Genomic DNA, 14,226 nt, shown 5'->3' with positions numbered 1-14,226 from the left:
ATTAAAAAGCCTCATTTCTTATATAAATACCCATTTAAGGATATTATTGCCGTAAATTATTTATCTAAAAAAGGCTTAAGCAACTTCATAAATGATTATTTATTTTATATATCCCTCACACCAAGAGTTTTTATTTATTTATTTATGTGAATTTTTGTATAAGCTTTTTTTTAGTTTGTCTTATACGAAAATGATTTTTTCTGTAATAATAAATATAGAACTTTAGATTTTTTCATTATAAAAATTTTAATACTATATCATTTAAGTTGTTGACAAATAAAGATACATAAATAATTAAATATTTTATAATTATAAATTTATTAGTAATTTAGTATTTAAAATTTAATCCCACTAATGTAAACCCTATTCAAATGACGCACCATGCTATAGGTCATATTTTACACCTACATGCTTATCTTCTAAGGTACCTAGCTAGAGAGTAATTTTTCTTTTTCAAAGGTACCTAGCTAGATTGCTGCTTGTGAGTTGTGACTATTGACTATATATGATAGGTCTTCAACATGACCAACCAAGCATAGAGATTTATTATTAACTTAGTCTATATATTAGTTATATCGATAGTTTTGGCATTAATTATTTGATATAAAATTGTAATGTGTAGAGTAAATAACAAAACATATGCTTTTTTTTTTATTGTCCTCTATTTAAGGATCTGTTGCAGGTTAATAGACTGTTGCATATATATAAGACAGAATTTAAACTTCTGATATTTATTTAAGCGAACTAGTGAGCTAACCATTTGATCAATCCAAATTAGTTAAAACACATGCTATTTCTGCTCAATTTTATGCTGATTTTAGGGGTGTAATTTTCCCGATAACAATATATATTTAGTTTGTTTTTCCGTTGGCGCAAGCTCCGTTAATTATAAAAAGAACAAAAAAAACCAAATTAGTAATGTTAGAGAAACAAAAAATAATCCGTCTAAATTTATTTTATTTAATATTTATTTATTACAACATACATTAAATAAAATTAAAAATAATAAATTTTAACCATTTTTTGCTAATATTTTTTTTGCTGCCAAACTTTTCCGATAACCAAACACATGAAATGACTAGCAGAATATACAAACCATATAACTAGAAATTCCATGAATCCAAATTGAAAACTCTGACCGTTTATCTTAACAAAAATTTTGATACCTTAATTAAATCCGGCTAGTCTTCTTGGCAATTCAACTTTAGGTGTTTTTCTTTTCCATCATCATAACTCCTTTTGTTTAATTTTCTGATGTCTGTAGGATTATAACAAGATTTTTTTAGCCTAACTGAGGAAGGTTTCTATGAGTGGATAATTATATACGAACAACTCATAAAATTATAAACGCTCAAACCCCAAAAATCTAAAAGTTATGTCCTAATCTTGATAAAATAACTAACTTTGAATCTATCTAAATTTTAAGACGTCATTATATATCATCGTCTCTAAGTGGGTATGACCATTAATTTCTTTTTCCCCTCCTCTTATTTAATGTTAGATTGTGATATATCAAGAATGTAGTCATCAATAGTAATAATGTATCAACACCGAAGTATCAACCTCATGCTCCCTGATTCAATGCATAACATTGTTACTTGTCCAATTAGGTAACATATTCATGAAGACTTAGATACAACACTTTTATTTTCTTCTCGTTTTGTCTTTACATTAATTGGATCAAAATATTCTAAAATAAAAAGTTAATAAAATAATAAAGTGATGAATTAATAATTTTAATTAAGATAATAGAACTCATGTATAACAAAAATTATAAATTTAATGATGATTAATTTTTTATTTTATTAATTTTTTTACTTTAAATTATCTAAATACATATAGTACCATTAACATGGAACAGACACGTGTCTAATCAAAATAATCACATCTTTCTTGACCCTTCTAAATGAAATGTGTCAGTTAAGTAGTGAAACTACTACTGCAACATTTAAAAGATCACATGTAGAATTCAGCTACTTTCATTGATTCAGTTATTGTCTACTCAAGGGGGAACTTGAATTTATTGCTTAATTGTTATTTTTTTTACCAAATATAGAGAGATTCGAATCTGCGACCACTTAAGTGAGTATGGAAAGAACTTTTTTACAAAGATACATATTATTTGTGAGAACGTTTTTAGTTGGTATTTGGTAAAATGTAAAGGTTTTTATAAAATTGCATTTGAATTCTCTGTCCTTGAAATAGGAAAATAGAGATAATATTTGTAAGAATATTTTTTATCCTGTTTTTAAAAAGTACAAAATATATAATTTTTTTTATTATTTAATTTTTATGATATCCTATAACTCAGTAGGCCAAAGATTTCGTTATAGATTGAAGCTCTATTTAAAAGTTTAATATTAACCAATAAATTGTTACATGCACAAGATAAGATTCGATCTTCTAATATTTACTTAGACGAACTCGCTAGCTAAGGCTAGACCAACCTAACTTGGTGATAGTTTTAAGTCTCTAAGACTTGAGAAGTAAGAACTAAGAACTCATTTAGTTTGGAACGTGCTCTGATTTTAGTGGATAGTCATGTGGAGTTCAAAATTTTTGTTTATTGATGTAGAGGAGCTTATTTGATTCTGATTATTGGGCCTGTAAACTTTGATACGAAATCACGTGCTTTGTATGCCAAAAACTATAGGAAAAAGATAGTGGCAAAAAAATAATGGAAAAAAGGCTAACCCAAAAAAAAAAGGACATAACAAAATTTAAAAGAAACGTCGACAGCAGGATTCGAACCTGCGCAGGCATAGCCCAACAGATTTCGAGTCTGTCTCCTTAACCACTCGGACATATCGACAGCTTATTTAGAGTGTCGCACTAAATTTTGATATTCAAAATATTCTAGCATTAGAAATGGTTTGGAACTTTCGGAGTTAGAGACTGTAAATACTAATGCACTGTAACAAACTAGTCAATTCAGCTAATACATTTCATTTTTCAGAAAATTCTCCTCCTTCACTCTCTCTCTCTCTTCTTCTTTCATTCTTGTTCTTCATCTTCAAGAGTTTACCATGAGCACAAAAGGGGTTGTTATATGCTAGCACAATAAAAGGAACCAAAAGAAAAAAAAAAAGCACTAAGATTCTTTACCATGAGCTTAGATTGAAGAAACAGCAATGATATTACTGCCTTTTGTGTTTTCCTTGAGAGTGAAAGCACTACACGAAAGAAAGACGGAAAATAAAACACTTGGAAAAAAAAAAAAGAAAATGATTGAGAAAAATAAAACAGCAAAGATTACCTCTCTCAGATATAGATTGAGATTCTTTTTTGTCTGAAAAAGATTACCGCAGAAACAGCACAGAACCTTGTACTCTCAGTGCTTTTGTTGAGCATGGTCCTCTAAGTCACTCGGATGATTGAAGACAGCTCCCTTGCAGTGAACACATGTGAACTGTTCTTCCACTAGTCTAGAACGAACCTCTCCCACATAAATGCACTGACAAAAGATCAAAGAAGAGAAGGGATATATTATAATAATTTTCGGATGGTAATGTCGTAATGAAAATAAAATAAAGATTACCTATCTTTGATGAAATCTCAAATCCCTTTTCTTTTTAAAGCCGTTCCCGCAAAGATGGCAAATAATATCACATTTTTTTGTGATGTAACTTCGTACTATTTCCATTCTGTTTTGAAAAGCATCATCACAAAATATTATATAAAATGATTAAAATAATCCTGCAATTTCAAATTTTCTACATCAAATACAAATTAATTTAATAAAAAATGAAAGTACGTAAGAGTATAGACGAAACTTAAAAAAATATTTAGTCACAAAAAAAAAACTTAAAAATATATTTGAAGAGGCAAAAAATTTTAATAAAAAAATATATTAGTATTTATATTAAAATAAAATTTATAAATATAATTATTTTATTTTTAAATTTATTATTAATATGTAGATTGAGATTCTTTTTCGTCTGAAAAATATTGCCGTAGAAACAGCACAGAACCTTGTACTCCTGGTACTTTTGTTGAGCATGGTCCTCTAAGTCAGCTCCTTTGCAGTGAACACATGTGAACTGTTCTTCCACTGGCCTAGAACGAACCTCTCCCACATAAATGCACCGACAAAAGATCAAAGAAGAGAAGGGATATATTATAATAATTTTCGGATGGTAATGTCGTAATGAAAATAAAATAAACATTACCTTTCTTTGATGAAATCTCAAATTCCTTTTCTTTTTAAAGCCGTTTCCGTAAAGATGGCAAATAATATCACATTTTTGATGATGTAACTTAGTATAGCGCGCCATTTCCATTCTGTTTTGAAAAGTATCATCACAAAATATTATATGAAATGACTAAAATAGTTCTGTAATTCTAAATTTTTTACATCAAATACACATTAATTTAATAAAAAATGAGAGTACATAAAGAATACAGACGAAACTTGAAAAAAATATTTGAAAAGGCAAAAACACAATAAAAGGAACCAAAAGAAAAAAAAAAGCACTAAGATTCTTTACCATGAGCTTAGATTGAAGAAACAGCAATGGTATTACTCCTTTTGTGTTTTCCTTGAGAGTGAAAGCACTACACGAAAGAAAGACAGAAAATAAATCATTTGAAAAAAAGAAAGAAAAGAAGATGATTGTGAAAAATGAAACAGCAAAAATTACCTCTCTTAGATGTAGATTGAGATTCTTTTTCGTCTGAAAAAGATTACCACAGAAACAGCACAGAGCCTTGTACTCCTGGTGTTTTTGTTGAGCATGGTCCTCTAAGTCATTCGGATGATTGAAGACAACTCCCTTACAGTGAACACATTATAACTGTTCTTCCACTGGTCTAGAGCGAACCTCTCCCACATAAATGCACCGACAAAAGATCAAAGAAGAGAAGGGATATATTATAATAATTTTTGGATGGTAATGTCATAATGAAAATAAAATAAAGATTACCTCTCTTTGATGAAATCTCAAATCCCTTTTATTTTTAAAGCCGTTCCCGCAAGGTTGGCAAATAATATCACATTTTTGGTGATGTAACTTCGTATGGCGTCGCTATTTTCATTCTGTTTTGAAAAGCATCATCACAAAATATTATATAAAATGATTAAAATAGTCTGTCATTTTAAATTTTTTACATCAAATACAAATTAATTTAATAAAAAATAAGAGTACATAAAGAGTACAGACGGAATTTAAAAAAAAATATTTGAAGAGACAATAAATTTTAATAAAAAAATATATTAATATTTATATTAAAATAAAATTTATAAATATAATTATTTTATTTTTAAATTTATTATTAATATGTAGGAATACATATGGTTAAGATTACCAAAAAAAATAAATCTGAATTTGATTAATAAAAAATTTTGTTTAGGTTAATAAGCCAAATTAATTTTAAATAAAAAATAAATTTTTAAAAAATCCATTTTTACATGAAAAAACAATTAGTTTTTGTACATAAAAATCTATTTTTATTTAGAAAATTATTTTTTTATCTAAAAACTAATTTTTTTAAAAATTGATTTTTCTTTAAATTATATAAAATCAATTACAATTTATAAATTATTTTTTAGCATTTTAAAAGATCAATTTTACTTTTGATAATATTTATCTTTCAAAAGTTTTAAGATTAATTATTTTTGTTATTATTTTTATTACAAATCAAATAATATAATATAAGGTTAAAATTGTATTGAAGTAAAAACAATAAAAAAAAAGAATTATCTACTCAATAAAAAATTCTACAGAAATGAGAGAGAGTACTTAGAAAAGAAAGAGATAGAGAAAGAGCAGAAAGAAGAAAGTACATATCTGAGAACAACGCAATAAGAAAAACGCTACCTTATATACTAGCACTAGTGCATCGATCCGTGCGTTGGACGGAGATGACACAAAAATAATAAAAAAAATATTAGATATATCATATATGTTAATTAAAATTGAAAGACATAGAATTAGTTTTTAATTAACTTAAATAATAAAAAATTATTAACTAATATATATAAATTAATTTTTACAATACATAAATTATTTTTTATAATAATTCAATTTACGTAATTTTATAATAGTAAATAAACTATTAAAAATAAAAAAAAATACTAAGATCTTATGTTCTTTTTAAACGTATTTTATGTTGTCCTTAGTCAATTTATTTTTGTTTTAAATTCTAAGATTTAGTTTCAAAATTTGTATTACCTAAATTCTATTATTAAATACAAAATGAATAAATTTTTAATTTTAACTTGTCCCTTCATTTTTAAATTTTTTAACAATGGAATGATCAATCTGTATATAAAAAATATATTAGAAAAATAAGTCTTCCAACTATTATTTAGGATATAGTATTCAAATCAACTAAAAGAAAAATCTAACATCATCACTTAACTTTTAGAATTGGTTCAGTTCTATAATAATCTCCTAGTGTTCATGCTATTTATGCACATCTCACCAATCCAACATCATCACTCAACTTTTAGAACTGGTTCAGTCTTATAATAATTTCCTAGTGTTCATGCCCTTCATGCACGTCTCACTATTTTGTTTCTAAAATCGTTAACATTAAGCGCCCCATTTTATTCGATGTTATGTCATTTTCCTTACTAAATCACGTTCTCGAAACCTTCAACTCATTCATTTTCCTTTCAAAACCGATTTAATCCCAATCTTTTTTAACTTGACTCTGAATTTTCTATTACGTTTGGCCACAATAAATAGATCCTAGAATATATGCCTAAGGCTAATTATTTCGTTTTTCAAAAACTGCATCTCTCAATTTACATATTTTTTGGCTTTTATCCATTCAATTATATTCTTATTATCTAATACCAACTTCAAATAGTCAATTCTGACATGTACAATATTTACCAATAAATTTGCAGTATATTTCCATTAATTTTTTCTTGTACCATATTTTTATCATATATATTACTTTACCTTTTATTTTAGGCTATTTATCTTTATTAACGTTATCCTTTTAACACCTAATAGTACAAAATATTCAAATCCAAATATAAAGTAACATACTATTTCATTGAAACTATCCATAATAAAAATAAAAAGTGTAGTGAAAAAAAAGTAAAATAAAGAGAAAAAAATTATTTTATATGCCATAAAAAAACACTTAATAATGGAAAGAAAAAGAAATCAAAATTGAATAACAATAGTTAATAATAATAAAGAAATTGAGTTTTTAAGCTTATATCAGTTGTACAATTTCAATGACCCTTCTATCTTCTAAAACTCTTTTTCATCTATAGGAATCACTGCATACTTCAAATTCATTGGTGGTCCCTTAATTGAACAATGTATAAAACCAATCATTACACTAACACAAAAAATTAAAATAAAACAAAATAATTATTATAAGATAAAGATGCATTACTTGAAATTAATCTTATTTTTTATTTTTTAAGTATAATTCAAAATATACCTAATCCCAAATTATCAAAACTAAACTCAAACTCAACTACATCCATAGTATAAATTTGTCTGAAAATTCAAGTGTTAAGTAATCTTAAATGTTTTAGCCAATGAATCAAATAATAATAAGAAAATCTAAAAATAGAAAAAAAATAAATAAAAGTAAGAGTGATGGCTTAAAAGATTCTACAGTAACTTCCTGAAAGGAGAAAAAGAAAAAGTTTAGAACTAATAATGATATAAAGTACCATTTAAATTGCAATAAATCTAGACAAAGTAAAAGAAATCAAAATATCAAATTTAAAAAATGAATACATGAATGCCTGAATCATATGTATTTTGCTAATGGTTGTAGCAACAAAAAACATGTAACAAAATATAAGCCAAATTGAGAAGAAATTAAAAAAAAAAACATATGCTATAACAAAGCAGATTCAGAACGGATAAAAAGTAACAAAGCGGATTCAAGAGAGAGTAACGAAAAATATATTATTAACAAAGAATTATTCTTTTGAAAAGAAAAAGATACTTTCATAAAGTCAAATAGTTGGTCGGAATATAAAATGGGAAAGTACTAACATATAACAAATGATATCTTATGCAATAAAGCTATATAAATCAGCCATTGAAATCAAGTACTAATAACCTCAACTTGTGATAGAATTATCTGCACCTTTTAAAAATTTGGAAAAAACTGAATTAAAAGATAAGAGAAAAAAGGCTAAAAGCTTAAGACTAACACTAAAACTGTATTTGGATAAAACACTTCTAATCTTTAAGCTCAACAAAAATGAGTAACATACTAAAAAATATGTTTTAATTTCAGCAACGTTTTTAAATTTTTGCTAAAGTTGCATAAACATCATAGCATATACCAATCAATTTACTATATCATATATAGAAAACGTAACACACTTTCATGTGTGTGCAGAATGGGAATGCAGTATTCGACGATGAAACAGATCAAAAGAGAATGGTAGATTATGCATGGGACGTAAATAAATTGCTGTAACCGAGTTAAATACTGCATTTTGACATTGATTTTCATGTAGCTCACTGGTCTCAAACTCTCATGGTTTTCAGATTTTATTGACTAACATTAGTTTTAAATGTGGAATCACCAATAGAAGCCATTTAGATAAAGGAAAAATTAGTAAAATTGTGTATTGAGACAAAATGAGTTAGAGTCATTCTCCTCTATCACATTACACGAAGAGCATTTTGAAAGCGAGCCATCCCAAAAATATTCGTTTTTGAATGAAGTTTAACATGGTAAACCAAATAGGCATGCAAATGAAGTACTTCATAACAACAATGGATATGAAGTTCCTTTAAATTCCTACAGCCAATAGGTATACCAAATATAGCACCATCCCCAAGGTTTGAGTAATCTACCTGTTGAAGAGTTTATAGGAACTTGCATCTTTTTTCATCCTAAAGAAGACCAACATCAACAATTCTTTGATAGTAAAATAATGCCAACTCAATAAGACGTCTGCCAATAGAAAGCCGAGCTTAGCACCACAAACGAAAAATAAACAGAGAAACACATAGCAAGCAATGAAAAACTTGACCAAATATAAATATAAAGAGGCCAAACATTCATTGACTTCAAGATGTGCAAATTTTTTGCATCCGGTAGTAATTGCTTTCAAACCCTTGTGACTTAATATTAGATTCCTTAACGTCTTGCATCCATTACCAATGGCAAACAAACCCCTGAAATTAACTATTATTCAAAGAAAGAATATTACTAACTAAAGCAAAAAAAAAAAATGTAGAATTCTTGGCAAAACATCTCTTTATCTGAACATCCATACAATCACTTAGGTCCTCAAGTCTCACCAAAAAAATTATCATCAACTACAAACCCAATCAATTAGTGAGACTTTAAGTAATAAGCCAAACTGAAAGTGTGACCCATAAATCTTACAATGACAAAAATAAAATACCTATAAAATAGTAATAAATCATCAATAGTTTGCCTCATTAGCAAGCTTCAAATATGGTCTACCTTATAAAAATTCCAGATTCATCATTCATCTAATGCATTTGGTCTTCAATCCATGTTTCTGAAATTTTAAACACATTATATAAAACTAAGAGACATGAATCATAAGATAGTACTTACAATAACAACAACAATAATAATAATATTAATTTCATTTTATTTACCCAAAAAAAAGAAAGATTAAATATAACTAAGTATTACTATCCATGTAAAAAGCAGCTTTAGGTGAGTAATTTTGTATTAACAATTGATGATTATCTTTAGCTTTTTTGAAGCTTATAAGAACAAAAGGAACTCCCATTTTAAAGCAGAAGTGAGGTGGGCGTTGTACATACAAAAGTAGTTATACACAAAAATATATTACAAACCATTTATTTCATTTTAAATGTAACTAATATCTTTTTTTTCTTTCTTGTAAAAAAAAAGTCTAGTTAACTAGGGATAATCAAACCATCAGAGGTGTAAGACATTTTCGCGCTACTATTTTTACTTTTATGTGCCTTTTAAAAATTAAAAGAGTTATTGGTTTATTTAAATACTTTACATAATTAGTTAATTACTATAGCAATATATAATTGAATAGTGACAATGCATATAATTAATATAATCAATCATATGTCACCAAAAAATATAATCAATCATATTGTATGCACACAAAACATCATATACTAAATTAATTATTTGTATAAAATATATATTAAAAATAAATTAATAATATATATATATATATATTTACATGTAAAAATATAATAATTAATTTGGTGATTGATTTTTTTTTTGTGTATATATATAATATTTTTGTAATGAGGAAGTATAATATATTGAAAACAAACACATAGGAGATTCCATTATATTGTCACACCTATAAATAAAATTCAATCCATTTCTTTTTCGATAACGGTTTTGGTTTTTTTTTTTTTTTTCTTTCATTTTGAAAAAATTTTGTAGAAAAAAAGTTTATATTTTTATTTAAGATAAGAGTAAACTATTATTTATACTCAAAATTAAAAATACTGACATATTTATTTATAAAAAACAAAAATTATTATTTGTATCCATAAAAAATATATGATGCCGCGGAGCATCACAACTGGAGACCCTCATGATCTTACTCAGGGTCAGGGATATAGCTAGAGATATTAACACTCAGGATACGTTTGAATGTTACCAAAACCAATCATTTTGACTAGAACAAATAAGTTCTAAAACAAACTATAATATCTAATTCAAACAAGTGTGATCAATTTTCAACAACTAATTATTGAAACAAGTGATTTCTTTTTGTGTAAGCAAATGCAACCCAATTAATTCTGCATACTTCACCAAATTGAAATTACTTTTAACTAAATGGATCAGCAACACTGATATTTGAAAAATGCAAACATGGTGGCTAACTGCATGACATGACCCTGCCATGTCTAAGCTGTGTATTTCTTCGTTTCCTTTTCCTTGTTCTTTCAACCTTTAAGCGTCTATCAACCCAAAAAGAGAAAATGCAAACACATTCAAGTTTCAGATGGGAATAGCTACTTTTGCAGCATTGTTTTGCTGAGAAGTTACATGAGTACATGAACAAGCCACTTTCGATATTATTACATCACATATATGATACATTTATTTATTGTCACATCTAAATTACATATATGCTAATGTTGGAATCACTCCTTCCTTATAGCAAGCACCATGCTTATTCTTTGGTTCCACCTTTCGAATTGTGTTAAGGTATGCTTGTGTGCAGGTTCCGGGTGCATTGTTGCCTTTATAAGCTTTGCATATATAGCTTAAGAAGTTTTCATAGTCCTGCAGCAAAATAAATTCGATCAATCTCGAAATTTCAAGTATAATGTAAAGCACAAATTTTATTGTTAGAGTGAACCCCAAATCTCTTCTCTGTTCAAACTTCAAAGCATAAGGGACAACAACAACAACAACAACGATGACAAAGCCTTATTCCACTAGGTAGGGTCAGTTACATGTACCAAACAATGTCATTGAACTCTATCATGTATCATGTCTATAGTGAGATTGTTCAAGGCATAAGGGACAATAAGGAATTTATCACTAACTGGACGGATTTGTCCCTCACCGCACCCTCCTTTCTAGACACATTATACATGTACAAAGTTTGAATAGAAGGACTAATTTGTCAACTCTTTTTTCGAATAGTGTAGAAGGGATTTGTAAAATTATAAACTAACCTCATAGAGTGGTTCGCCATCCACAACTACCCATGGGACATACTGATGAGGTGGCTGCAGCTTATTGGTTTCAGCTGCATACTGTAGCTCAAGCTGCATTCGGATAGGTAAATGCTAAAATTGTGAGAGAAACCAAAGCCAAACAATTTATATAATAGAATCAAGTTAAGGCGCATTGATCATCTCTTTATTAATGTAAGAAGATAATATTAACATTCGTTGCAGCAAAGAAGCAGTAAATCATCTATGAAGATAAGGTAATGAGAAGATTGCAAGTATTACAATGCTCCAGAGTTTTATAAAGAATCAAAAGCAAGAGCAACCTTTCTTTCAGTTAATCTTTCTAATTCTCTTCTCATAAGCTTACTTCATGTAGCATCGTCAGTAGAACTTCAAAATTTCATTTAAAAAATTAGAGTAAACTACCAAAAATATTCTCAAATTATAAAATTGCGGACAAAAGTACCTCCAAATTTATCAACTACAAAAATATCTTCAAAATTTTTTTAAACGCGACAAAAGTATCCAACCATTAAATATGGAAAATGCTAATGTCACTTCCATTTTTGATAATGCCATGCATTGTATATTTGCATAAATTTATAGAAGAAAAAAAAGTAGCATTATTAAAATTTAAATAACAATATCCATTCCCATTAAATTTATATTCTCAAAAAGGCTTTAAAGATCAAACTTTGATGCAATTTTTGAAACATGATTAGAAAAATGAGACATTTTTATCCTTAAAATTTTGTGATTTTACATCAAGTGGATTTTTTCTGCAATAGTTTGGTCCGATTTTTCAAATATTCCCACAAAATTTCAGATCAAATGCACAAACAGTTTACCAAGTACATAAGGAGTTTGCGACTTATTAAGTGGTATGTTTTGTTATTTTTGTTGTATTTTAAATAATTTGAGGGTATTTTGTCATTTAAGAGAGTATTTTCGTCAATGATCGAATAATTTGGAGACAATTTTGTAGTTTACTCAAAAACTAATTTAGAGAGGAGAAAAGGTTTTTTTTTTAAAAAAATTTCTTTCTTTATGACATAAAATGTGGTAACCAAAAAAAGTCTTTTGATTAGTAGGTAACATTAACACAGGTCACTTTCTGTAACAGAATCGTCTTTCAAGATTATAAGAAAGAAACCAGAGAAAATTAGCACTAACCTCTTTCCCACGATCACCATGATAACACTGATCAATAGGTTTTGAATCCAGATCAAGCTTCTCAAAACAAGATTTCCACTCCCTGTACTCACCTTGGTAAACTAGTTCCTCAACACAATAGATGTAAGGAAAATGCTTGCTCTGCAACAAGGTAAGGAATGTAAAAATACTTGGACTAATGTATAATATACATGCCAATTTACTGTCATACTGAAAATATAGAACCAACAGTAAGATCAAATCAAGAAGGAACCACAATCACATGGAATAAAATTGAAACAAATAAAAAATCCATGTAATTGACAGAGTAATCATTACCAATCTCTAAGAACATTTACATCTATGCATGTAATTGCATTAATTGTGCCCTTGAGCTATACAAGTAGCATTTCTCAAATTGAACTGTGAACTCATTATGCAGACAATAACCAAGGGAATTTGTAACTACACATTAACATCCAATTAATTAATTAGTTAATTAATAATGAGTATTAAGTGGCAAGTGGTGAATTCCTAATCTCTTAAGTTCTTACCAACTGAGGCCAGGCATCAATGGCACATGCTTCCACGGTGTTAAGCAAGCACTCATATTTTCCATGCTGCAAAAGAAAAAGCACATGAATTGAAAAATAAAAACCTAAATTGAAAATGTTGAGAGGCAAGAGTGAGTTGAAGTATATACCTGGCATGTAAAGGTACCGTTAGCACTGAGTTTGGCATTACCCCAAGGAACGAGCTTTAGGTCAACGATGGAGGCAAGTTCATCGTCTTGGAAGATCTGAGGGAGGTAGTTAACGATGAAATTGGCGCTGTAAGGGCACAAGCTCTCGTAGTACAGTTCCAAAGATACCTTATCATCATCTGATAAAGAAGGAGAGAATAAGAACAAGGCCAAGAAGAAGAAGGAGAAGAAGGTGCTCGTGGGAGAAGCCATGGGTGAATCTCCAAGAATCAGAAGTGGGAGTTAATATTTTAACCTTTTTGTTTTTTTCATACAATTGGCACGAGGGCTGCCACGTGGAGGGAACGTGGCGCGAACACGAAAGTGTGGTTCGTAGCAGATATTTGGCATCTTCATGGTTCATGAATGAACATTCAGTATCTGTCTTGGTGTACAAACTTAGTTCCACGGTGGTGCTTTATTTTATTTTATTGAGTAAATAGAAATTTTGGGATGTTTATTTCAGTAAGTGTGCGCGCATATGGTTATTCTAATATTAAGATTTAAGTAAGTAATTTAGAGGTATAATGTGTTTTTATTTGATTGATAGTTATTTATATTTTTTAAAAAAATTATTAATTACCTAATATAACTCATAATTTTATGAACTAATTTAAATAATAACTCATAGATTTTTTTTTTGGTGACTAATAATAACTCATAGATTTAATTACTAAAAAAGAATTTAATTGTGATATACTAACTAATTTAACTTTTAATCATATTCAT

General features: G+C 27.9%; 1 protein-coding gene, 1 long non-coding RNA gene and 1 other non-coding gene across 5 annotated transcripts; all 3 read right to left on the bottom strand.

The window, feature by feature from the left end:
- Positions 1-2,730: 2,730 nt before the first annotated feature.
- Positions 2,731-2,812, bottom strand: TRNAS-CGA (transfer RNA serine (anticodon CGA)). The gene has a single exon. It is a non-coding gene; the product is annotated as a tRNA-Ser (tRNA).
- A 60-nt stretch (positions 2,813-2,872) lies between these two features.
- LOC112719956 (uncharacterized) lies at positions 2,873-4,911 on the bottom strand. Of its 3 annotated transcripts, none has more exons than XR_011867190.1 (7): positions 4,641-4,911; positions 4,488-4,554; positions 3,972-4,281; positions 3,539-3,644; positions 3,257-3,454; positions 3,106-3,173; positions 2,873-3,011 (listed from the first exon to the last, which is right to left on the bottom strand). It is a non-coding gene; the product is annotated as an uncharacterized lncRNA (long non-coding RNA). The 3 variants fall into 3 exon arrangements; XR_003161963.3 differs by having other exon boundaries at positions 2,873-3,173; positions 3,972-4,056; positions 4,170-4,281; XR_011867189.1 differs by having other exon boundaries at positions 2,873-3,173.
- A 6,004-nt stretch (positions 4,912-10,915) lies between these two features.
- Positions 10,916-13,890, bottom strand: LOC112719955 (gamma-interferon-responsive lysosomal thiol protein). The gene is made up of 5 exons (XM_025770711.2): positions 13,459-13,890; positions 13,310-13,375; positions 12,777-12,917; positions 11,604-11,696; positions 10,916-11,205 (listed from the first exon to the last, which is right to left on the bottom strand). The coding sequence occupies exons 1-5, from the start codon at positions 13,708-13,710 to the stop codon at positions 11,041-11,043; spliced, it is 717 nt and encodes a 238-aa protein (XP_025626496.1). The 5' UTR covers positions 13,711-13,890; the 3' UTR covers positions 10,916-11,040.
- Between the last annotated feature and the right edge of the window lie 336 nt (positions 13,891-14,226).

This window comes from Arachis hypogaea, chromosome 11, assembly GCF_003086295.3.
Source record: "Arachis hypogaea cultivar Tifrunner chromosome 11, arahy.Tifrunner.gnm2.J5K5, whole genome shotgun sequence".
Lineage (NCBI taxonomy): Eukaryota > Viridiplantae > Streptophyta > Magnoliopsida > Fabales > Fabaceae > Arachis > Arachis hypogaea.
Note: the sequence above shows the minus strand (reverse complement) of the source record. Positions and strands in the feature narration are given on the sequence as shown.